General features: G+C 43.9%; 3 protein-coding genes across 4 annotated transcripts; 1 reads left to right on the top strand and 2 right to left on the bottom strand.

Annotated features, from left to right (window-relative positions):
* Positions 1-152: 152 nt before the first annotated feature.
* iah1 (isoamyl acetate hydrolyzing esterase 1 (putative)) lies at positions 153-4,692 on the top strand. Its single transcript, XM_068726325.1, has 6 exons — positions 153-279; positions 417-469; positions 576-727; positions 1,823-1,984; positions 2,090-2,211; positions 4,288-4,692. The coding sequence occupies exons 1-6, from the start codon at positions 217-219 to the stop codon at positions 4,462-4,464; spliced, it is 729 nt and encodes a 242-aa protein (XP_068582426.1). The 5' UTR covers positions 153-216; the 3' UTR covers positions 4,465-4,692.
* A 48-nt stretch (positions 4,693-4,740) lies between these two features.
* Positions 4,741-16,474, bottom strand: adam17a (ADAM metallopeptidase domain 17a). Of its 2 annotated transcripts, XM_068726323.1 has the most exons (20): positions 16,231-16,474; positions 15,791-15,923; positions 14,071-14,204; positions 13,796-13,884; positions 13,102-13,291; positions 11,818-11,948; positions 11,574-11,660; positions 10,893-11,018; positions 10,633-10,777; positions 10,455-10,546; positions 9,928-10,080; positions 9,210-9,409; positions 8,977-9,080; positions 8,706-8,840; positions 8,117-8,250; positions 7,904-7,982; positions 7,692-7,780; positions 7,519-7,578; positions 7,134-7,170; positions 4,741-6,154 (listed from the first exon to the last, which is right to left on the bottom strand). In XM_068726323.1, the coding sequence occupies exons 1-20, from the start codon at positions 16,334-16,336 to the stop codon at positions 5,766-5,768; spliced, it is 2,613 nt and encodes an 870-aa protein (XP_068582424.1). In that variant the 5' UTR covers positions 16,337-16,474; the 3' UTR covers positions 4,741-5,765. The 2 variants fall into 2 exon arrangements, with proteins under 2 accessions (XP_068582424.1, XP_068582425.1); XM_068726324.1 differs by lacking the exon at positions 7,134-7,170 and having other exon boundaries at positions 16,231-16,472.
* Positions 16,475-17,677: 1,203 nt separating this feature from the next.
* LOC137884489 (14-3-3 protein beta/alpha-like) lies at positions 17,678-24,717 on the bottom strand. The gene is made up of 6 exons (XM_068726271.1): positions 24,609-24,717; positions 23,683-24,115; positions 20,805-20,928; positions 19,431-19,594; positions 19,233-19,328; positions 17,678-18,812 (listed from the first exon to the last, which is right to left on the bottom strand). Exons 2-6 carry the CDS (start codon positions 23,974-23,976, stop codon positions 18,738-18,740), a joined length of 753 nt encoding a protein of 250 aa, XP_068582372.1. The 5' UTR covers positions 23,977-24,115; positions 24,609-24,717; the 3' UTR covers positions 17,678-18,737.
* Between the last annotated feature and the right edge of the window lie 994 nt (positions 24,718-25,711).

The raw sequence follows: 25,711 nt of genomic DNA, 5'->3' as shown, positions 1-25,711 counted from the left end.
ATAAATCCAGATTTAGATTTTCTAATGATATTACATGTTTACATTTGTATTATGATATTTTAATGCATTATTTAGCTTAATATAATGCATGTAAAGAAGTCACGATGTTAAAACTCTTATTGTGAAGTGTGGTTCATCCGTTAACACACACCCCTAACCGGAAGTCTGGTCTCGTGCAGCCCTTTTCGTAAACAGTGTACGGTGCAGCCGGTTATAATGTCTAAATTCAAAACAGTGACATGGCCCAAAGTGATTTTATTCGGGGACTCCATCACACAGGTTAGCTCGTGCGCAATCTTAACTTGTAAAGACACGTGATATCATGCAAGCTAACGGTCAGTAACACGTTAGTTAGCATTGGCTGCTAGCTGGCCAGCTTAACTCAATGAATAACTTAGTGCTGTTGATTCTTTCAGTTTTCATTTCAAGCCAATGGTTGGGGTGCAGAAATTGCCGACAAACTAGCACGGTGAGTGTCTTTGGTTCCTATTAAAGTGATCAGTTCCTTTTTAATCAAGTCACGTAAACAGCCAAGCTAACTGTTTTTGACACATGCTCCTTTTTTTTTTTTTTAGAAAGTGTGATGTGGTAAACAGAGGGCTGTCTGGCTACAACTCCAGATGGGCTAAACTCCTTCTTCCTCGCCTCGTCAACGTCACAAACTCAGCAGACAACAACATAGCTGCGGTCACTGTCTTCTTTGGAGCCAACGACTGTGCGCTGGAAGGTACACCGTCACAGACACGAGCTCCCATGAACAATTGAAGGAGTTCATTGATGATGAATGCACTGCTGCAAACTCTCATCATCATCATCATCATCATCATCGTATCATTAGGCAACCTGGGGCCAGGGGAGCCACCTAACAGGGCTCTGAACAGCTATAGATCTATTTAGATATGAAGAATATAGAATAAGTTACTATTCTTACACATTGTAGCCATAAATGACCTGCAGAGTGAAGTACGTTCTAATTGACATTTAATTACTTTTGTATGAAACCTTATAATATGACATTTTAATACTTTTTCATTACATAGTATTTCATAAAACACGATACTATGAAACACTACATTATGACATTTTTATCACATTTCTGACATATTTTACTATTTTAATGACATACTATACTGTGATGTTTTGTATTGCATTTTTTATCTTAAGCTATATTATTATATATATTTTTTTCTTTTTAATAACATACTATACTATGACATTATTTATTGCATTTAATGACATTCTGAACTATGATGTTGTTATATTACACTCTGTCATAGTATAGTATGACATAAAATAAGTCATAAAAAACGGTCCATTTTTATTGTATTTAATGGCATACTATACCATGACATTTACATGACACATGATAGTATGACATTTTTTTGAGGGACTATACTATGATTTATTTTTGACATTTTAGGACATACAATACAATGACATTTTTAGGACCACCTTAATGTCCTTTGTGCATTGAATTGTGGGACAATAAAGTCCTCAATGACACATCTTTCCCTTTGTGAACTCATGTTCCAAACCGGCTTACAACACGAGGACGTTTACCGTTTCAAAATGTAGGATCCGGTGTGTTTGGAGCTTTGTCCGTACGTGAGACTAAAAGTTAGGATGTGTCAGCTTAAGCTGCTTAAATGATCTCAGTGCTGCAGTACCTCTTTAAATGTTCTCAGACTCTGCAATTCACTGCTCAGGCTTTTTGGGGGATTATCAAAATGACTAATTAAAAACAATGTTTGAACACAGAAAATATCTCTAATAATGAATCAGTCCTTTCTAATGTTTCTGTATGATTTTCTCTGTCATGCAGATAAAAACCCACAACAGCACGTCCCTCTGAAGGAGTATTCAGAGAACCTGAGGGACATCTTCAGGCTTCTGGCCTCAGCTGGAGTGCCGGCAGACAGAGTCATCTTCATCACTCCTCCGCCCGTTGACGAGCCGGCCTGGGAGAAGGAGTGCATTCTAAAAGGTAACGCTCAGTCACAATTGTTCCTGCTCTCTTGCTTTTGTAACGTCACGCCTCAGAGATCACCGGTGCTGCATCGTCTCTCTTCTTTTTTTATTTATTTTCCAGCATGTCCACTCAATCGCCACAACTCTGTAGCGGGGCAGTACGCACAGGCGTGTGTCCAGGTTGCCAGTCAGTGTGGAGCAGTCGCCCTGGACCTTTGGACACTCATGCAGAAAGATGGACAGGTGGGGAATTGTTACGCGTCGTTAGAGGCCACTAAATAGTGGGGCAGATAAAAGCAATTTTTAATAAGAATCGTGCAAATTATGATACAAGCATTTTAGCGTTGACATTTTAGTTCACTACTTAATATTTTTATGGTATGATATACTATGAATACCTTTTTGATGGCGTACTATATTATTACTTAGTATTCTATACTGACTTTTTATGAGGTGCAGTGAGTTTTGAAGTCCAATACTCCATGTGGAGGAGTCAAAAGGTCTAAGAAACTGTGTGAAAGTGTCGAAGGTGAAACAGCTCAAAGTGATATGATGCGGGTTAAAAGACCTGAGGTTGTGTGTTCAAACCCTACGGGGTTCAGTTATTTTTTTTTGGTCCAAATCCCAAAATGAAAGGGTCAAATACGCAAAGAGAAACCTCATATGTGTGCTTGCATTGGTGGCGCAGGAGGTTTGTTCACGACACGAAAGGGCCCCGTGTCTGGTTCAAGACCTGCTCAGTACCGATGCACGTGCAACCGTAAATAAAACAGGAATAGATGCCAAAATAGGAATAGATGCTGAAATAGTTGCGTAAACAGAATAAATAGTTGCGTTAATAAAGTAAATAACAATAAAGACCTACCTTTCGGTAGTTATAAGGATTGCACTCGCAACCTCCGAGACTCCAGCCCTTCTTCCATTGACCTGAGCTAATCCACGCCACACACTTCATTTGTTTCTTGTCGTATTTGACTTTGCGATTGCGCATCAATCCTCAAAACCCTTCGCCCCTCATAAGGATTGAACCAGCAATCTCTCAGGTTGCAGCACCTCCGCCATCCACCTGAGCTATTTCACGCCACGTTTTTCAATTGTCATTTGTCGTATTTGACTCTGCGATTGCGCGTCAATCCTCAAAACTCACTGCACCTTATAAGGATCAATACAACAACCTACTGTCTCCTAACCACGCTTCTATCACCCAAAGCCATCTGCCCTGACACTGACAACACGTCTCTACGCGTATTTGACTTTGTGATTAGATGTCGGACCTCAAAACACGATAAGGATCGAACACGCAGTCTTCGGGGCTCTAGCCAGTTGGCCGTTACCTTGAGCTAATCGACCCGACGCATTTGAAAGGTTTCTTGGTGTATTTGACTTCTTGTTTGGTTATCAGACCTTTAAAACACACAAACCCACAACTTCTTGCCTTCTAGCACCGAACCCATCTGCCTTGAGTTACGTCTCTACACGTTTTTGACTTTGTGATTTGATGTCGGGCCTCAAAACAGTCTGAACGTGATCGAACCTGAAAATTCCAGCCTTTCAACCAAGAGTTTATCAACCTGAGCCATCGATTCTGCAAAGCTCTGCCAAACAGTAGAGTGTCCTTTCTGGTGAAATGGCTGACAGAAGACCTGAGTCTTTTGGTTTGGTTAATATGAGGTGCAGTGCTTGTTGACGTCCAACATTCAAAATGAATAAGTCAAATCCACAAAGAGAACATGTCTCTATGTTTATGCATTGGTGGCACGATAGGTTTGTTCCCAACACAAAGAAGCCACCACACCCATACACCCCGTGTCTCAGTGGTTACTGCTCAACTTAGAAGTTTTTTTTCCCTTTAAATCATCAAAATTGTGCAAAATTTTGAATTATTTTAGTCAGAAGGCTAAAAAAAAGTAGCATATTTAGCTCCAGAGTACTTAAAAACATAGGAATAGACACCAAGATCATTCAAATCGGGGAAATACAAACAGTGTTATGAAGAAAACGTATTTCGGGAGGCCCAATTGGCGGCCATCTTGAAAAATAGCCGCCATCTTGGATTTTTGAATGGCCAATGGGGCAGATTTGACCAGATACCTCTGGAGAACAACTCCACCAAATGTCATGCTTGTATCATAATTCTACTATCTGCCCCACTAAAATGGGCAGGAAGAAATTTAAGCTTTTTTTGTTTTGTTTATTGTGAATGTGGTGTTCCTAAATGTTTCAACATGTAATACACTGAACGATAAGTGACTAAACCTCGTCCCAATATCTTCTTTCCAATTCCTACTTTAACAGACGTCTCACGGTTTTGTCCTCTAGGACTACACGGTGTATCTGTCCGATGGGCTGCATCTCTCACAGAAGGGAAACCAGCTGGTTGCTCAGCAGCTGTGGGGGCTGCTGGAGAGCCGCGTGGCCGACCTGCCCTTCATCTTGCCTTACTGGGGAGACGTGGACGCAAAGAGCCCCGAGAGCAGTCTGCTCTGTGACCAGTGAGGAAGACGAAGACGAAGGCTTTCTAAGACCTCTTCAGATCCTGCAGGGCTGGATACTTTTGTTAATAGAAACACTCACCAGCACTCTTGTGTGGCACAAACTGAGCCCGACACTGGACTGCATCTCTACTACCATAAACAAAGCCGCTGCGATTTGTTTTGTACCAGTATGTCAAATGTGAGAGCATGTATTCGTGTTTAAAATGCACAATAAAGAGTTTTATTTTGAGACGTGTGGAGGAAATCCAAACTTAAAAAAACACAAAAAAAACGGAACTCCAGGAGACTTTTATAAACATAGAAATATTAAGAATATACACATCAGAATATGTGACAGCACATCTGCTTGTACAATAGTTCACATCAATCCAGTATTTAAAGTTAGCTACACAGCGTTTCCTTCTCCTTGACCTACAGTAAGTGCATACTTTACATTTGTAACGTGACAAAGCAGGCGACGGTGGCGAGACGGCTTCAAAACAACAAAGGGGCGCATCGCCCACGTTGACACGAGGACAGACAACCAAACGGAAAAACAACATTGGTTGAACCTCGGGAGGTTTCTCTTAAAATTAAATTCAGATTCATGTTCATCTACAGTTAGGCACAAAATCAGAAAAGGCACCGTGTTGTTTTATAAAAGACACTATAACCTCTCGCTGGACAAACGAGCGCATCACTGAAGAGACGGCCACTCCTCTTAGTGCGGGGTGGAAATGTTTCACAAGCTAAGATAAACTATCAACGGCACGGCACAGTAAGAACACGTATAAAACGGATTTCAACGCTCCAGTGATGTGGAAAAATACTCGAGATAAAACTCATTTTGAAGTCAAAGTTTGCTGCTTAACAAATCCCACTTGGGCTTCTTGAAACGGTAAAATAAGCACAACAATCATCGACGTGTGAAATCATCTGTTGGTGGAACGGACCGGCGAGGCTGCATCGCCGTGACGACAATACTTTTACTTTGACATTTTACTTCATGACGTGTTTGAGCAACCAGCCCTCAGATGAAGACCCAGAGACCCCCGATCTAACTGAGAACAGACACAAACTACTACTAATTCAAACTAATTAATTCACTCCAGTAAATATTTTAGTTTCACCAGGACTTGTGACTAAAACCTGATTTAATCCAGATAGAAGCTGACTGAATAACATCCACATCACGGTTACCTTTACCGTTAATCAGCGGCGGTCTGTTTTGTGATTTAAAAAAAAGAATTTGATGCTGCGTGTATTTGCATGTTCCCTAAAAACACACCGGTGCTTTGCTCTCAGCACTCGGTCTCCTTCGTGTCAATGCACTCCTGCCTCTTGAGGCGCCGCCGCTCCTTGGCCGACGGGTTCTGCTCTGTCAGATCCTCGTAGGAGGATTTCGTAGCCGACGAGGAGGCTCCTGCGGTTGTGAAATCGTCCGCCGGGCCTTCCTCTCCCGGGTGAGAGTCGTTGCTGGGGTCCTCCTGGATGGTGGCCATCCGCGGCCCCCCTTCGCTGTCCGGGGTGGTTCCGTAGCTCGGGTCGGGGGCCTGGCTGCTGGTGCTGGCCACGGGAGAGGCCCCTACCTGGCTCTGCTGCTGGGGCAGGGAGGAGGGCGCGATCCGGCCGGCGGAGGAGGAGCACGGAGGCTGAGGAGGCTTGACGATGCGCACGGACGCTGACTCGAGGTTGCTCAGCATGTCTTGACTCTGAAGAGCGAGAAAAACGAAGTGAAATCAGTCAAAGCTGACCGACCGAGGAGGGATCCGGTCTGCTCAAAAGTTAATAATCGAAACCTTAAAGCCCGTTAGACTAAGACACTATCATCCCCAAAGCCCCCTTTAAAAGTGGGAATGAGTAAAACAAACATTTCTCATAGTGGACATTTTGTCAGACAGAGGTGGAGCTAATATTAATAATGTCTGCAGTCCATTCAGGAGCACACGGGCCTGCTGTGTGCTTACTGGCTCACTCGCAGGACTCGCCGTCACACCTGAATGGAGTTAGGCCATCGTTAATGTGATTAGTTGCTCCTGTGCCGTTCCTGCTATTACGAGTCAAAATGTCTGCCATGACAAAGGTCTGCAGAGGAACGTCCTCTCAAGTCTCCACGTGTTCCCAATCAAACCGAAAACAAACACAGTGCAGACGGCCATTACACAAAAGGAGAAGACAAATCAAAATAACAACCACCTAAAGAATATGACCCTGTTGTTGTTGGTGTGGCTTTAACAGCAGCAGATGCAAACGTAAAAAAAACGCTGACACACACACACACACACACACACACACACACACCGCATCCGATTTCACAAAAGACAACAAAGTGCAACCTTCTCAGTCCTCTCTCTGTTTGAATACTCCTAAAAATGCAATCTTGCTTTCTTGAGGTAATTTCTGATCAGATCTGAGTCTGTGCAGACGTCCAGCTGTCCACTCACACCAATCAGCTCTCTCTCTCTCTCTCTCTCTCTCTCTCTCTCTCTCTCTCTCTCTCTCTCTCTCTCTCTCTCTCTCTCTCTCTCTCTCTCTCTCTCTCTCTCTCTCTCTCTCTCTCTGTGTGGAACCTGATCAGTGATTACGTCAAGGAGGAAGTGACTGCAGGAGTATCCCAAACGTGGGCCGGTGACCATGCAGCATCATGGACTCAATGGCAACGCAACACCAAGCCATGGCACGCGCACTCACCTATGGCGGGAGCTCGACTACAAACTTCCACCATCTGCTGCAGTTCCAAATGAGAATGGAAGAGGGCCAAGGCAGAGAGTGATGGACAGGTCATTGGCAGTTTGAACCCGGCCCTGGAGGTGAGGCCCTTTCACGGATTCTGAATCCACCCGCGTTCCGCTCTCCCCTCTTGCATTTTCACGACTAAGCCGGTAGACAATAAATGCTGATTAAGAAGTAAGGCGTTGTGCTCTTGCAATGCCACAAACGGCATTTAATTAAGCCCCCTGATGACTTTGGTTTCAAAGCTTGTGTTTTAAAAACAGCAATGTGTGACTGTATTAGTTTGGTTAGTGTGGCAGCAAGGCACGGGATCACACACAGACAGGAGAGACGAGAAACTTACGCTCGGAGGGTAGTAAAAGGACTTAGTGTTGTCTTCATACTGCTGGTCAAGGCGTTTGTCCTGCGAAAGAAACACAAAGAAGGACGAGATGGTCGGACGAGATCTACCTTCAAACGGAATTAGGATAATAGGACACCGAAGACAGCGGGGAACTAGTGTGAATTGATTCTTACCACACAGTGAACCAGGATACTGAGAGGAATCCAGAAGATGAGTGAAAACACCACGACAGAGCCCACTATGTTATCAGCCAGGAACTTCCCTGATGGACGGGTGGCAGAGACACGGAAACAGAAGGACAAAAAGGTAAGGACGGGGACGAGACTCAGACCTTCCAAATACTCATGTTCTCAGAATTCAAAGGGGCCCGTTGTAACCAACTTACCAAACGTGTTAATGTCCAGCTTGTCGATGAAATCCCACAACCTCTCGATCACATCCTGCACCTGCTTCATGCACTTTCCCTGTTTTTTTTTTAAAAACAAGAGAACATCGACACACTCTGTGGACTTTTGTGGACCGTGTTCGGGAATAAAAGACAGAACACCGAGCGTGGTGGAGACAAGAGTGACACGGACAGAAAAGACGGGTGACTCACGCTTCCGTCACAGAAGCCCACGGTGCAGGGCTTTCCTTTGCGAAGGAAAAGGAAGGTGTCATTGTTGCCCTGGGTGAAAGGAGAGCAGGCGCCATCTTTTCCCCTGCAGCACACTTTACAGGAGTCCTCCGTCTCTGCAGAGACGAGAGGATTAACTGGTTTATAAAAGTGTTAACATAAGAAAGTTCATAAAAACATAGTATAGCATGACATGAAAATGTCCTAAAATATAATTGCATTGTATGAAATGTCATAAAAAATGTCTTTAAAATGTCATAGTATAGTTTGACATAAAGGATTCTTAGTATAGTGTGTCATAAATAAGTGGTAAAATGTGTCATTGTATAGTATGCTATAAAAATGCAATAAAATATTTCATAGTATGTCATACAAAAAGTGAAAACAGATATAAAAAGGTGTCAAATGTAAAAATAAAAAAGCCTGGTACGTGCCATAAAAAATAATTGGAATAAAAATGCAATAAAAAAAAATCTCACAGTATATTACATCATGATATGTAATAAAAAAAGACAATAAAAACAAGGGTCGTACGATATAGTTTTTCATTGAGAAATGAACTGCTCGTTACCGTTGCAGGCGCAGGACTGAAGGCTCTGCATGGCCTCACAGAAAGGGTTGCACTCTCCGTTGCGACAGCGGCCCATGTCCACACACACGGTGTTGTCATTGGCGTTCTCAGGAGGGGGACACTGACTGCTGTTGCCTAACGCGTGAGGGGGGGGGGGGGGTAGAGCTATTTAGCATTTCAAATTATTCTTAAATTTATCCATTTAAAAATAAAAAAGAAACCTTCCGGTGATCGCTGCAGATCTCGTGTTAGACCAGCAGGAGGCGCCCACCTGTGCAAGACGATAGGCCTTTACAGGTAGCGCTGATGGGTTCCTGGCACCTTCTTCCTGCGAGCTCAAACATGCAGCTCCTACAGCAGGGGCTGTTCCTGTCGCTGTGGAGAGAACAGAGACGCCAAGGAGCTCAAGCTAGTGCCACAAACGCTTCCTGCCATCTTCAAATCAACCCGACGGGTTTCAGCACATGTTGTATGTTTGCACGCGTCTCTTTTCGGATCTCGCACCTGCACTGCGCGCCGCTTTTGAACGTGCAGTCGGCTGAGCAGCAGGGGTCGTCGTTGAGGTGCAGCAGGCCGGGGTCGCACTCCTCCCCGTCCTCCACTCTGGAGTTCCCGCACACCTTGCTGTTCCTCTCCTTGAAGCACAGGGGAGCCTTGAAACGCAGCGTCTTTCCTACGGAGATCTTGCTGCAGTTGGAGAAGCGCTTCAGGAGGAAGTAGCGGTAGAGGAGGGTTAGACATTAACTAGGAGCGGACGCTTTATGCTTAACGGTGAAAGGCCACGTGACAAAAAGGAAGCTATGGAGCTAAAAACACTAGAATAACTGAAAACGTAAATCCCTTCCTGATTCAAAAGAAATGAAAAGCTATTTCCTTCAAGAAACATTTGCATACAAACCATGGATACAAAGTCAGTGAGACAGTTATGATTATTATCTTGACTAAGTGTAGTATGAATGTACCTGATGTGATTCTAGCCCTCACAGATCTCTTTAAGAGGGTCTAGTCACAAACACACTTCATACACACACACTAGCTGTAAAGGCCAGTCGCTGAGGAGCTACAGTCCATTCACCGTCCGTCGTTATATTCCACAGGAACAACTTGAGTCACGCCGCGAATCAAAACCACAATACACCCAGGACTCACACGTGTCTGCGTCGTTTGTTCTGAAGAAGTGAATGAAGAGCACGCGTTACTTGTTCACTACTAGAGAGCGCACCTTGTTGTTGACATGGTCTCCGCTCACGGCGATGGGGTACATGACAAACTTGCCCCCGTGGTCGTCACTGGGAGCGCAGTACTGGATGTTGTCGGGATCGTGCTCCGCTCCGAAGTTGTGGCCCAGCTCGTGAGTGGTCACCAAGTCCGCCTCCTGATGGGACCAACCAACCAGAGTTCACTTATCTGAATCAACTCGACAAATGCAGGGCTGACACAAACACTTATGTTATGGACTCGTAACAAAAAAAACACGCATATTATCATCCTATAAGAGACTTTCTCCCGGCTCACATTAATGTGTTGTAAACTGAGCTGAGGAGCCAGCGATACACGGGTAACTGAGGCGTCAAAATGCAACAGTGTTTGCATCATTACTCATAACACCCACACAAAAAAAAAAAAAGGTGTGGCTGCTCTGCTTCAGAGTCTACATTTGGCAGAGTGACATGTTGCATAACATCCTGCAGCTAGTAATTCATTTCATCAAAAGGATAATGATTGAAAAAAAAGCGAGGGAAAGTAGACCTTTGTTAGGATAGTTTTGCCGTAGTTCTTGGTGCTGGTCAGACCCGTGTTGAGGTAACTGGGCTTGTGCACAGAGTGAGACGGGTAGTACGCTGAAAAAAGGGACAAAAATAAACAAGTCAGCTTCAGTTTTGCTTTACAGAAGCACAGCGCTCCATGACACAGCTGGTGTCCTCACGTTTTGGACAGAGGCCGCCCAGGGCCTGAGGTTTGGAGGGGGCCACATAAGCCAGCCCCAGCGTGCCCTCATCGAAATCCTGGTAGGTGAACAGGTGGGCCAGACACACACTGGAGGCGTTCCCAGCGATGTCGGAGCTGAATTGCTGACGGACGAAAGAAGAGTTATTACACATGGCCGTGTGTTCTGAGCACGGGTCGTACCGAGCTCCCCATGTGTACATCTCTCTCTTCCTCCTCTCTCTTCCTCCCCTTTCCTACCTCCAGAAGCTTCTTCACGTCCCAGACCGCTTTCCCTTTCACAGGGCTGTTCTCCATGTTATAGTGGACCCAGTTTTTGCCGGCATGGCGATGGGGGCCCTTCGTGGGCTCCTTGTTGATGATGATCTGAGATTGGAAACCGAACACACCGTTTATGAACAATTTCACAAATTGTATTCAAAGAATTTAAACAAATCTTATTGTACCGGCTCATAATTAAATGTTCATAGTCCAGATTTTAAGATGTAGAACACACGAAAGATTTATTTTACCCCCTCAAATCATAAATGAACTATTAAAGGAATGATTGTACATTGAGCTATTGGGATTAGAAGTTCTTCTTGACATGTCTGGTGGACAATAACTCCATGCATATCTTTTGAGTGAGAAAAAGCGAGACTCACAGTGTGATAAACAGTGTCTCTATTCATTCCCAGAGCCTGTGGAACAAATTACATTACCCCACGGGGCACACACAAAAGCTTTCAGTTCCTCCCAAAAAAATTCAACTTCTCAACACACTGAGGGGGACAGTGTTATTCTCAGCAACCGCTTCCGGGAGAGACTCGATGTAAAAACAAAGCTGTCGCACTGCCGGGAGCAGAGATGTCTAATGCTTAAAAAGCTTTAGACTTGAACCACATTGCGATGAAGTCAAACGTGCAGCCGGGCCAAACGCACCTGCTGGATCTGGACCCCGTAGCCTTTGTATTCATCGTCCCAGGTTGTGTTCCTGTAGATGTCGTCGACCCGATCGATCAGCTCAATCTGGAGCGAGAGACGGTAAGAGATGCTGATCACAGGTGTGCTTATCTGATGTAAAACTACATGTTCCTGTTCACTGCGATACCCTACGGACGCATGCTAAATCTCTACATGGTGAACTCTCTCTGCACTTTTTGTTCATAGCATCGTAAAGACGGACCAGGTAGTTGAGAGTGACGCTCTCCTGTCCGCGGCCCATGTGTTTAAAGAAGCGGTAATCTGCCACCAGCAGGAGGGGGCAGGTGTTCTTCTTGTGATCGTGAGCCTGCCTCTTCTCTCTGTGGTGGAGCCCTGAGAGGAACAAAAACGGCAGGAGTATTTAGAGACAAGAGGAACAGAACGGCAGGAGTATTTAGAGACAAGAGGAACAGAACGGCAGGAGTATTTAGAGACAAGAGGAACAGAACGGCAGGAGTATTTAGAGACAAGAGGAACAAAACGGCAGGAGTATTTAGAGACAAGAGGAACAGAACGGTAGGAGTATTTAGAGACAAGAGGAACAGAACGGCAGGAGTATTTAGAGACAAGAGGAACAGGTAAAGAACAATGGCCGCAGCCAAACAAAAGAATACCTGGTAACAATCCTTTTTAAAGCATTACCATATTTAAACACAAAAAGGATCGATGCAATGAGGCCATGCTCCAGTATCCCGTTGTTAATTGCCCTCTTCTTCTTTTGTTTGCCCGTGAACTGATTAAGAGCTGCTTCGGGTTCTTCGAGCCGATTAACAGCAAATTAAATAGCTATTTCTCCTTATAGTTTACAGCATGAAGTAAAGATCCGTTTCATCAAACAACGAGCTCTTGAAGAGTAACAGAAAAAAGGACAACAGGAAGACATTACATCACACACATGAGTGCACACTCAGGAGTGTGGGTGTGCGCTGCCCTGGCTTCCACAACAAGCAGTGGGAGACCAGTGGCGACTCGGGAGCCATCTCATTGGGCGGCGGAGCCTCCGTGAATTTGAATGCCTCCTCCGTGGGAACCTTCACCTCAACTCATATATCCCCAGTGAGTGTCTTCACCCAGCTGCCAGTGAGCGGTGTTTAAGAAGTCTCTGGCACAGAATCGCTGCTAGAAGCTTTACGTTTCCGGCACAAACGAATCAAAAAGGCATTTGGATGTTACATAACACCCACTTGTCAGCAGCGAGTACTGAATGTGCATAATTTTTTTTTATTAAAGTGACTGTTACAGAGCTTAGCACCCACCTCTTTTGTCTCGCTACTACAGCCTCCTCCTCTCCACCTTAAACATTTGTTATCCTCCTCCTCCTCTTTCTTCATCTCCTCTTCACCGTCCACAAACAAGAGCACAGAGCCGAGGCTGCACCACATCTGTGATCTCCAGCCCCTCGTATGCCGTCCTCTTCCTACACATTTCCACTACGACCGCACAGACTCTCCTCTCCCAGTGAGGACAACCACACAGCAGCTCTCACCCTTTTCCTGGTCCGCCTCCCCCTGCCCGTCCCAATCCCTCCTGGAGGTCTGCGGCAGGAGGTCCGAAGCCTCCGCGTGGACGTAACCGCACACTTTGGGAGAGAGGACGCGGCTCAGGTTCCTGATGTCGTCCGAGCGATAAACCAGCAATCTGCCATCGGCTGGGGAATCTGTGAACCTCCACAGGGGCTGGACGACCAGAGAGGGGAGAAGAGAGGATAGGGTAAATATGTGCAGCACAAAGAGAGAACGAATATATGAAAAGGTAGTGGCAATGAATGACAACAAGAAAAAAAAAAAAGACAGGAGTAAAAGTGGCGTGGGGCATTTAAAAAGAACTCCACATCATGATTATTGCAATGTAGACATTTTAATACTTCTCATACAGTATAGTCTTGTTTAAGCATCTTGTCCGACTCTGTTATCTGGAAGGTCCCTTGAGGGTGTGTAAACGTATAATCACACAGAATAGAATAAATAAAATACAGAGCAATATTAAGTTAAAGAATAAAGCTTCCCAGATTTACAGTACAGCAACGGAGCACTATGTTCAATTCATGTTTACAGGTACATTCAGAGAACAATCTCTCCTGTCAAACTTGAGTCGAAGGCCTTGGGTAAAAAGGCTGAGGGTTCAGCGTGGTCAACGCTCAATAGTCACTCTATTTGGGGTGATTTACAGCCACTTCTTACCTCCACGTTGTACTCGGCTTCATCCGTTAGAATGTGAGCAGAGAACTCATCTCCTTCTATGTGTGCCTGCACACGGGAATGCTCCTCTCCTGCAAACACAACACCAATAAGGGAACTTGTATTAACAGGTTAAATGTTGCTCATGTTTGGCAAAAAGGTCTCAAAAATCAATCAGTCGTTTCTTAAGACAAAGACTCCTGTGAAATGCAAAATCAGGAGAAAGAAAAATACATACAGTTCCAAAAGAACACGAGTGAATGCCTAATAACACTTACCAACAACATGTCCAGTGAAAAAGTTCTGAAGGTTAACATTGTAGTTCTCCTCGCTGCCGTGTCTATCAACAAACACAGCTTTAAAGTTGTCCGTGAAGAGGCCCGTGTTGGTGGTCAAGTAAAGCTTGAAATGTCTGAAAGAGATAAAACGAAACAATATCTACATTAAACGACACACAATATCTACATTAAACGACACACAGTATCTACATTAAACGACACACAGTACCTACATTAAACGACACACAATATCTACATTAAACGACACACAATATCTACATTAAACGACACACAGTATCTACATTAAACGACACACAGTATCTACATTAAACGACACACAATATCTACATTAAACGACACACAATATCTACATTAAACGACACACAGTATCTACATTAAACGACACACAGTATCTACATTAAACGACACACAATATCTACATTAAACGACACACAATATCTACATTAAACGACACACAATATCTACATTAAACAACACAGTATCTACATTAAACGACACACAGTATCTACATTAAACGACACACAATATCTACATTAAACGACACACAATATCTACATTAAACGACACACAGTATCTACATTAAACGACACACAGTATCTACATTAAACGACACACAATATCTACATTAAACGACACACAATATCTACATTAAACGACACACAATATCTACATTAAACGACACACAGTATCTACATTAAACGACACACAATATCTACATTAAACGACACACAATATCTACATTAAACGACACACAGTATCTACATTAAACGACACACAGTATCTACATTAAACGACACACAATATCTACATTAAACGACACACAATATCTACATTAAACGACACACAGTATCTACATTAAACGACACACAGTACCTACATTAAACGACACACAATATCTACATTAAACGACACACAATATCTACATTAAACGACACACAGTATCTACATTAAACGACACACAGTATCTACATTAAACGACACACAATATCTACATTAAACGACACACAATATCTACATTAAACGACACACAGTATCTACATTAAACGACACACAGTATCTACATTAAACGACACACAATATCTACATTAAACGACACACAATATCTACATTAAACGACACACAATATCTACATTAAACAACACAGTATCTACATTAAACGACACACAGTATCTACATTAAACGACACACAATATCTACATTAAACGACACACAATATCTACATTAAACGACACACAGTATCTACATTAAACGACACACAGTATCTACATTAAACGACACACAATATCTACATTAAACGACACACAGTATCTACATTAAACAACACACAATGTCTACATTAAACATGACCACATGGCTGCTTTCAACTCTGTCTGTATCGTCAATGGCATTTCACTATCCAGTTAAACATAAACTGTGCCGTGTGTGTGTGTGTGTGTGTGTGTGTGTGTGTGTGTGTGTGTGCGAGTGGCCACCAGCTGTGTGTCTCTGAGACTTTTATCTGCAAACCATGGTATGACCTGAGTGCATGCTCATAGGGTGTGAAAGGGTTCATCATGTGCTCTCAAATCAGCGCGTAATGGGAGTGGTGCTTTACGTTGGAGATCCGCTAAGAAGGGATCTCCTGTACCATCGCTGCAAAGATCAAACCAGCTGTACTTGGATGTGGGCTTATGTGAGATATAAGGAGCTGCGAGGTTACCTGTGCAGGGCTCTGAAGCTCACTAAGCGCTCCAGGTGGGACTGGGTGTGGACGTCCCTCTTCCTTACAGAGTGCAGCTGGAGGCCTGACAATGGCAGCACCTCAAAATCTGACAGGATGGAGTTCAGAGCACCTGGAAGACATGTGAGAGACGACAACGGTCAGACGCGACCGAGCAGAACTTACGTTTTAAATCCCCGGTAACGCGGTCAAATACAACAATCTGGAGCTGACGATCCTCTTTAAACGGTTTTATATAGAAAAGGACTCGGTGCCTTAACAGCACAACTGTCAGTGTTGATAATCACAGTAAATAAACACAACACATATAGCACCAAATCACAATAATCATCGTTACCGCGAATCGTTCATAACACAGTTAACGTTAGCGGTGACATTTAAGCTAACGCTAGCTTGAGTTAGCTTGCTACGTTACTTACCGAATTCCGGGGTTTCTTCGTGATTCTCTTCCGCATTAACTCTCGACTTAATTGCACCGTTGACCCAACACGGAGCCAGAAAGGCGATTAACAGAATGCTCCTCATGTTCAGGCAGCTCGGGTCGGCTATGCTAGCGCTGTCATTGTCACAATTTAGTCGGTTTGTCTGGATAGCTAACGTTAGCTAGCTGAGCTACCCGGAAGTGCACCGATTGGATTAACATCCTCTCACTTGGGAGTGTGGAGGGCGTGATAAGGGCTAACGGTACATCCCAAAACTCTTTTAGGCCCAATCCCAACATCCTTAAAGCCTTAGACCCTGGCAAATGACATGTATTCAGAAACATTAAGTATAAAAGGATGGAATGTAAAAACACTTGGAATCAGAGGAAAAGGCGTCTAATGTCTCTTAGATGCCATTAATTAAGAGACTTGGGATGTACACAGTCTGTGGCTCTGACGCTTCAGCACACTGGTACCCTCCCATGCTACACACGGGTAGTTCATTCATGTCAGTGGTAATGAAGGTAAGTTACTCAGATCCTTCGCTTTAGTAAAAGTCGCATTATCAAAATACACAGGTTACTTTGTCCTGCCTTCAGAAGTGAGTCCCCCATTAATTGAAGTCATAATTGGTGGAGTTGGGCAGTTTAATATATAATAATGCATCATCTCTCAGCTGCTCGTGCCCGACTGCACCTGCAAGTGGACCACAGACTTCCTGTCTGACAGGAAGCAGCACGTGAAGCTGGGACACATGTCTCTGCCAAAGACGATGATGGTGCACTTCTACACAGCCATCCTCTGCTCCTCCATCACGGTCTGGTTCGCTGCAGCCACGGACAAGGACAAGGGCAGGCTGGTCCATCAGGACCAAGACCTCACGCCACATGAACAGTTCCCCCCCCCCGTCTTCAGTTGGACTCTTTAACAAAGCCCGGGACCCCCATATCCCCTGCATATTTAAACACACTCAACACTTTTATACTCCACTTCATACTTGTTTATAGTACGGTTATGTTTGTGCACTTCATTTTATATTCTATTGTGAATTTGAATGTTTATTTCTTGCACCGTGTGGATTGTTTGTTATGCACCACCTGCCATGTCAAATTCCTCGTTTGTGCAACGTACATTGGCAATAAACGGTTCTGGGGTAATAGTTTATAGTAACGTCAAATAGAATTATTCACAAACCTGCAAAAGCACAATCAAATATAAATATACTTTTGCCATTGACTTTAAGGAAAGCCAGTATTAAAGTTAGAAAATGTCAAATATCTCCTCAGAATTATAACATAAAAACCCTAGAATTGTAAAACAAACATTTGCATAATTAAAATTGTTGAATTCCCTTACAGTAAAAGTTAAATTATTAATTAAAAAGGTAATTTACAAACATCCACAGTCCTTTATGAAGCAAATAAATCAAACGGACACTCTTGGCCTTGGTTTATAAAATGTTTTATTCATGTTAACATAGCTGATACATAGGGATTCAAACAGTTCCACAAGGCTTTTGGGGACAACAATTGAATGAATAGCAAAACAATAGTGGTCCAAATCTCTAATGACAATCACTGGACAGACTAACAAACCACCCACTTGAAGGATGTGTACAAACCTGCATTTAAAATCACTAAACTTGACACTTGGACTTGTGTGTGTTACAGCATTTGTTCCCATTCCAGTGTAATATCTCAAGAGACATGCATGACAGAATTGTCTTCTTCCCATTGAAAAGGTCCCTGCATTTGATCAGACAAGCCCCACCGTCCCGTCCCCCCCCTCCCCCCCCAAACAACAGGCATGCTTCAGTGAAAGAGTGGCATCAGAACCAGGGCAGAAAGTGAGGGTTTAACCAATTGGCACTACTTGGCTGTATTATAGTATTTGTTGCCAGCATGTAAAGTGCACTAGCTTTCCCTGCAGTATGAAAATTTCATCCGTTTGAAGTTGGACTTCAGCTGCTGTAACCGTACCACGTAACTGTGTAGAGACAGACGCACTCAAATAAAAAAGGTATGGGGGGGACGGGGACGGGGGGACTACTTTTAATATTTGATATTTTCTTATTTGAAAAATATTTAAAACTGTCTCAAGAGGTGGGATTTGAGCTTCCAGTTGTCAAACGTAAGTTTTCTTGCCTCTAAATTGAGCTGGGGGTCCGATACCATGTCGAGCTATCAATCACTTCTCTACAGCTGAAACTGCACAAATGGGAAGGCCAGGGCAAACCTAAACCAGACGAAGAGAGGGTTCCTCTTTCCTACAGCTGTCCAAATCAACATTGTGAAAAGAATTTATTGTATTTATTTATTTTTAAATCATTATTTTCTTACATGACTCTTTTCAGCAATGGGTTTTCATTGGTAGAATGTTTGAGTGGAGCAATAAAGGAATGAAGGATGTGTAAAAAGTTTTTTTTTTGTCATTTTTTTCTTCCTTTTGTTGTTTTTAGAGAGGACCCCAACATTGAGGACTTTTTTTTTTTTTTTTTTTTTTTTTTACTTCTCATTCTCGCCTTGCTCTCCTCCTTCTCCACTCTCGCCCTCCTCAGCAGTGGTGTCTGATGTCCATAACTGAGGAAAGAAACAGAGACATTTGTTAAACACATACAGTGGAATACAGTCGCAGATCCAGACTCCATCATTTCTGAATCGCTGCTTTGCAGTGGCAGTGATTACACATTGGACACATCTGTGTGCACACCCTGAAACTGTAGAAATGTGAAGTAGAGCTAGACAATCTCTTTTTAAATAAATACTGAGGCACCTTGGTATTCCTCAAACAAAGTGCTGGTCAGGTTGTCGTTTCCTTTCCGACAGCGGAATCGGCGGGAATTCAGGTACATGAATTTTCAGAATAAAACCTGAATGAATCCCTCCATGGTCTCACCCTTTACTAAAACACGCTTTTGGTCACAGTACGCTTCGCCCTAAGGCACTGAGGCAAACACAACCCTACTTCTCACACGGTGAAGCTTATTTGTTTTCACTCACTGTCAGGTTGTCTCTGAGGAGCTGCATGATAAGAGTGCTGTCTTTGTAGGACTCCTCATTGAGCTGGTCAAGCTCTGCAATAGCATCATCGAATGCCTGGAAGCAGAAAGAAAAGAAAAGAAAATATTAGCAGGTTGCAACATAGTACAACTGCAGAAATGGGAAAAGTGACAGATTTATGGAAGAACGTCTGCAGACCGTTTTAGCCAATTCACAGGCTTTTTGAGGGGAGTTGAGGATCTCGTAGTAGAAGACAGAGAAGTTGAGCGCCAAGCCCAGGCGGATGGGATGTGTGGAGTCCATCTCAGTCTTGCTGATGTCAAACGCTTCCTGGTATGACACCTGTGAGCTCTTAATGGTCTCTGGGGACAGAGGAAGGAATCAAAGCCAACAGTCAATATGTGAACGTCAAGGTTGAGATGGAAGGCTGCTTAAAGCAAATTCATTTTATAGTTTGATTTTAGCAGAATTTGTCCAAACATGGCATTTTAGTACTAAATATGTAAAGCTACACACTGGATGAAACATGACAATAAAGCAATAGTTCAACTGTACAAAAACACAAGAGGGTTTGTGGGCAGTTATGCGTCGGACTCGTTGAATTAGTTGCAGAGCAGCCAGAGAAAGGGTCGCAACTCCTGGCCAAGAAATATCGCATAACTGCAGTAAAAATGATTTTTTTTGTACTGAATAAACAGAGATATGTGTTAATTAGGGAGCTTAGCTGGTAGATCTAATTTGTTACCTCTGGACAGAACCAGTTTACAGTCTTCGTGCTAAGCTAGTGGCTATCAGTGGCTGCCCCAAGCATCATCATTACAGTGCAATCTAGAAGCATATTTCCCAAAATGTTTAGCTTTTCATTAAAAGTGCAATACCAAACATCATTCTTTATTTTTTTTTTGATCCATATTGTCTGCGTAGCCAAAGCCTAATATAGTTTATTGCTCTGTTCCATAGACATGTGTATTATAATCCAACCACCACCATCCTACAGCCAGTCACTAGAGCACCAGATGTGTCTTAATCACTGGTTAATACAGCCCTCAAAAATGTATTTATTAAACCTTTTCTTTACATTGAATAATGAAACTACGCAGTTTTTAAAGACTACCACCAGGAACCACTGGTTTGGGAGCTGAGAGCCACAGACAGGGTGGAAACATCAGGAACAAACTAATGCAAATGTTGGCCGGCGCACCAATTTAGAGAACTGGATTTGAAGAACACAACGCTAATAAGAGAACAGTTCTGTCACTACACATCGTTCCAATGTCGGAGAGCTGGAGGCCAATGTGGTGACACACACACACACACACACACAGACACACACACACGCACGCACACACACTATGACAGCGTCCTGTGAGACGGAGCCCTGTGGTCACGCGGCCGTGACGCAGTGCCCTACTTGACTTCACTTCCAGCTCTAAGACAAAATCTGACACATTGTTATTTGCAGTGTGAAAAGGGGCCACTTGTATTTGTTCTTCTTTCTAACAGGTGTGTGTGTGTGTGTGTGTGTGTGTGTGTGTGTGTATACGTACAATAAATGGAGAACTGTGAACTCACCTTCTTTCTTATCACCAGAGGCGACTTCAGCGAGGTATCTATAGTAGTCCCCCTTCATCTTTAGGTAGAAGACTTTGCTCTCAGGATTTTTGGAGTTTGCAATCAAATGCTCATCTAGCAGTTTCTGCGGAGACAGAAGAAGTTCGATCAATTGAAGCAGAAGCAGCGAGAAGATGTTGAACAGTCGGACGGGGATGACGTTACCAAAAGCTTTAGCAGACATGCTATATTTAGAGAACATGGTCACCAAACTGGGCACAAATAAAGACGCGAGAACGCACACACATCCATCTTGCATGTGACAAAACTCAAAATAGGTGGGGCTCATCCACTGCAAGTGTTCATTAAGCCTCCGTCCACCAGAGAGCACTGCTCCCTTTGCCCTGCATAGATGCTCAATGACTAATTAGTACAGTTCTGCATTATCAGAAGCTAAGTACAACTGCTGGCTCCTTCTGTTAGATCACACATACATTTTGAACATAAATCACATAACATACAGCAGAACAGCGGAAATGAACATCCTTTAATCGTAATCTGTGCTTTCCCACTGAAAAGGCTGCTTAGAACAACGGGATGTAAAGAGTAGAGTAATCGTAGTAGAATAGCTCAAATATAAAAACAGTCACTGCTGTGATTACATTCTAGGCCAAATCATCTGTTTTAGAATGGACATGAGAAGATTACCAGAGCTAATCTGTGTCTGTGAAACTGTGGTTTGTGTTCAGATTAAATGATTTAGAGAAAAGATTAACCGCTGGAAAAATGCTCGACAATACCTTAACCCAAAAGACAGTTCTGACCGGGAGGCATGACGGCGTTTAGAATACATAGAAACAGCCTCTTTGCCTTCAACTTAAAACACATTTTATTATTTAAAAAGTGGGAGAACAGAGCTCTCCCCTCTGAACCCTGGGGAGAGAGAAGCTGCCCTTGTGTCTGAGCCCAGCAGCCACTACCCAGTCATTTCACCGACACAAAGATCGGCGCGGCCGAAACACGCGCATGTCTCAAGTACGAAGCATTCCTCTTCCACTGCGTGCTCTGCACAATAGACAAGAAGAGGGGTAGCCCCGCTTTCACTGCTTTCACACAAAGCTCTGATTTCAGTCACCAGCAGAAGACAAGAAAGCACAGTGTTGCTGCATTACAGCCTGACTGGTTGGGTGTGCGGTGCCTTTGCATGTAGGGAATCGATTTATTTTCTCCAAGCATGGACTAATCCATTATCAACTCAAAATAGCGACACTATAATGATCCGTGAGGTGGCTCTAAGCTACATGTGGCTGTCTTTATGTCAACTTTGACAAGATTGATTTTGAAATGTCCCAACGCTAAAATATCTGACATGTCACGCTGGCAATCCAAGACCCCAGATTCCCATCTTTGTAGCATTGTATCTGTTTTGAAGCTTTAAATGTCACGGTGCAGTCTGGAGCGTCATGTTCTGAAGAAGTGTGAATAGCCTGAATTTGTCTACAGGCCCTACATTTACATCCTGTGAGGAAACTGGAGCCCATGCATCCACAAGGCCCCGCTTCCTCCAGACCCGCTTTTAGCAGAGACGCGAGTCCGCTTGGTTTCACAGTCTGCACTGCAGGAAATCTAGGCGGAGGGAGCACAGGCAGCTTCACTCGTCTACTGCGGTCTCTGCGCTCACAGCCTTTTGTGGGTGCATCACTAACCTGTCAGGTTGTCTGCAGACAAGTTAAGGCACGAGGACCGACACACCCTCCTCCGCTGACAAACCCTCCCCACGCCACTCGCTACCGAGAGATCCTGAAAGCTGAGTCACAGCTGCTCAAGTGCACAGTCTTAGGAAAATCATATGGAAAGCTGGTTGAATAAAAAATAAATAAATAAATAAATAAATGAATGAATGAAGGGCCCCTTGCAACTTTGCGGCGCGGCTCATGGAAATGATCTCAATCTTACGGCTAAGCTTCCTCTGAGGTTCAACAGCGGCGATCTCCTCTAATCCATTATCAAGGCAGGCTTGAAATAATGCAAAGCACCAATCTGTGCTGTTGCATTAGATTAAACAAGAGGTGAAAGTATTACCCCCCTCTAGTATTCCAGCAAAGCTTTTAAATGTGAGTGTAATGTCTGAGAATGCATTTAGCTTAACTGTCAAGCACAGCCTTGTTGTATGATGATGATGATGATCTGTACGAACCGGGCTTCACAAAGTGTGTGAGTCATGTAGGCATGTAAATTCTTGCACTTGGCTAACCACATTAGGCTTCCATCGGCCAGATGGGACGACATGGATACTGAACATATCACAGCTTTATTGAACACGGAGGATACCGCCTATCTTTGCTCTCTCTCTCTCTGTGTGTGTGTGTGTGTGTGTGTGTGTGTGTGTGTGTGTGTGTGTGTGTGTGTGTGTGTGTATGTGCTGCGTCCTCTCTCCACCCATTCAGACACACCTTGATGGTGTAGTCACTATGACCTTTTGTCAGTTCACGCCCTCACATAGTTTCAGGGCCCATTGTTCTAAATCCAGACTCCCAAAAAGGCAGGAACAGTGGGAGGACTACATAATACTTCCTTGTCCTCTCCGGACATATATTTATGCGACAGCGGAGCTCACAGGACAAAAAAAAAAAAAAAAAAAAAAGGGCAGATGCCAACTGTCACACAATATTTGACTTAAAATAAAATCATGCGTCACTTTACATGTACTACAGATGTGTCATGAAGACGGGCATCTGTGACAGACTCAATGCGGACGTGTTAACCTTCCGAGTAGAGCAAACACAGTGTCTTCAGCCCAGTGCTAAGTACAAACCCCTACGTTAACGTTAAAACCACGTTTCTTTTATTACGAGAAAACACTTTACAACCATTCTAAAAAAAAAGTGGAATACTTTACCAGGACGTTATCGCAGATATCTTGGAGCTCCTTCTCCACCTTCTCACGGTACTCTTTGACCATCTGCTGCTTCTTCTCGCACCCCTCGGCCTTCACTCCGATGCTGGACAACACCCTCCACGCGGAGCGCCTCGCCCCAACCACGTTCTTGTAGGCGACGGACAGCAGGTTCCTCTCCTCGTTTGACAGCTCTTCTCCCTTCTCCGTGACCTCCTTCATGCTCTCCGCCATGTCGTCGTAACGCTCGGCTTGCTCCGCCAGCTTGGCCCTCTGAATAAGATCCGTTTTATCCATAGTTTATATTATTTGGTGGGGGACTGATAAATTGGGGGGAACAAAAAAAAAATCCGGGATTGTGCGGCAATCGAAGGAGTGTGGGGTTTGAAGAATGGGCGCAGCAGGCGACGTTATGTCCTCACAGCGACGTTAGAAGCTGCGAAAAGAAGAGAAGGGTAGAACGTTAGTAACGGCAGGCGTGGACATGAAAAAACACATTGCATCCGCCTGGTATGAGCAGTACAGTGAAACCGTTTAGGAAACTGCAGTGATTAAAAATGCTTAAGGCGAGGAAAAAGAAAAAAAAAACGTTTCCAGAAATATATATCTTAAATTACCAAACGTAGTTAATTTATTTAACGTACATCCTTTAGATAACATGCAGTCTAAAACAACAAAGACGCTGGTTATAAACGGGTTCTAGAAGTCTACCGTTTCGCACGACAACCCGCCACAAAGCTGTCTGCGGCGGCTAGCTGCACGTTAGCTAAAAGCTAGATCGGCCACTCCTTTCAATAAAAAAAAATGTCACGTTAGCGATACTCGTATTTAACACTAATCGGAACACAGTTTTCTGTTCGTCGATCAAACCAGCGAGCGTATAGCCTACTTAACGGAAAGAAACACGTAAAGTACTCATCGTTCCTGACCTACGGAGGTCCAAATTTGCTCCACAAATTGATCAGATTTGAGAGGATGGTCAGAAAGGCAAATAACGGCAGCAGCAGCGAAAACTCTACTCAAACGTGCTGAAGTAGGGGGCGGTTCAGCTGAGTGTCGCCCGTCCAATCACAAACCGGAATCCCACGCGATTGACAGAAAGACTTGGCGGTGTAAACCAGTCGTTGTTTAGCGCGGCGAAAGAGGCGGTCCTTCAGGGGGTAGTTTGACAGACCGGAACGCTGCGGCGGCTGGGGCCACGGGGTTTCCTCCAATTAGAGCAAGGGACGAAGACGTCATCGCATTGCCATGGTGATGCTCATCCAATCGCTCCCTGCTTTCACACGCTGTTGGCACTGTGGGCGGGTGTGGCACTCACTAGACTAGACATTTATTTTTCCTCAATGTTTAGTCAAAGACTATCTGCTAATATTTTATATTGTTCATGTTCAACAAGTGAACGAATCCTATGAAAACACCAATGAACGTTTCATCACGAATGTATCGCTTATTCATTGTCTGCGCCATAGACCTCCAATGTTGTCCAAAAACTGTTAAACACAACATATATATATATATATATATATATATATATATATATATATATATATATATATATATATATACACACATACACACACACACACACACACACACACATGAGCCACGCTGTTGCAGTGAATAACATGTTCCTTCATGAACAGGTTTTATTTTGAGTCAATCGAACAAGCTCTGTGATCCCTGTCAAGTATGACAAGTCCTCTGGTCTGATTTTAGAAAAGTACAGTTCACCTTGACTATAGCTCCGGACCAGTTCTGCTGAAAGTTATGTCCTTAAATCCTAATTGAGATTGAATATGCCATGAAAGGTCAGGGTTAAACACACACATGAACACGCTGCAGGTATCTCAGAGATGTGTGTGTGTGTGTGTGTGTGTGTGTGTGTGTGTGTAGGGGATGAAGATGCCGTGTGTGCATCCTGAGGAGGATCAGCTTCCACACTGGAATGTCACCCACCACCACCACCACCACCACCTCCACCTCCACCCTGGACAAACCTGGGCGGTTTTGGCAGTATGGGGAGCAGACAGTG

Source organism: Cebidichthys violaceus, unplaced genomic scaffold (assembly GCF_023349555.1).
Source record: "Cebidichthys violaceus isolate CVI_PGR_0920_01 unplaced genomic scaffold, fCebVio1.0.p SCAF_39, whole genome shotgun sequence".
In the NCBI taxonomy this organism is placed as follows: Eukaryota; Metazoa; Chordata; class Actinopteri; order Perciformes; family Stichaeidae; genus Cebidichthys; species Cebidichthys violaceus.
The sequence above is the reverse complement of the archived record's forward strand: the minus strand, read 5'-3'. Positions and strand labels throughout refer to the sequence as shown.

Bases quoted from the DNA above. Each gene is read 5' to 3' on its own strand.
- iah1 (XM_068726325.1), top strand. From the start codon at position 217: ATGTCTAAATTCAAAACAGTGACATGGCCCAAAGTGATTTTATTCGGG. The intron at 470-575 runs GTGAGTGTCTTT...TTTTTTTTTTAG, and splicing joins ATTGCCGACAAACTAGCACG to AAAGTGTGATGTGGTAAACA. The intron at 728-1,822 runs GTACACCGTCAC...TCTGTCATGCAG, and splicing joins CAACGACTGTGCGCTGGAAG to ATAAAAACCCACAACAGCAC.
- adam17a (XM_068726323.1), bottom strand. From the start codon at position 16,336: ATGAGGAGCATTCTGTTAATCGCCTTTCTGGCTCCGTGTTGGGTCAAC. The intron at 9,410-9,927 runs GTGCGCTCTCTA...TTCCTCCTGAAG, and splicing joins GAGACCATGTCAACAACAAG to CGCTTCTCCAACTGCAGCAA. The intron at 7,983-8,116 runs GTGAGTCACCCG...AAAAAAAAACAG, and splicing joins TGGGCTTCTGTGACGGAAGC to GGAAAGTGCATGAAGCAGGT.
- LOC137884489 (XM_068726271.1), bottom strand. From the start codon at position 23,976: ATGGATAAAACGGATCTTATTCAGAGGGCCAAGCTGGCGGAGCAAGCC. The intron at 20,929-23,682 runs GTAAAGTATTCC...CTGTCTCCGCAG, and splicing joins ATATCTGCGATAACGTCCTG to AAACTGCTAGATGAGCATTT. The intron at 18,813-19,232 runs GTGAGTGAAAAC...TTCTTTCCTCAG, and splicing joins TCCTCAGAGACAACCTGACA to TTATGGACATCAGACACCAC.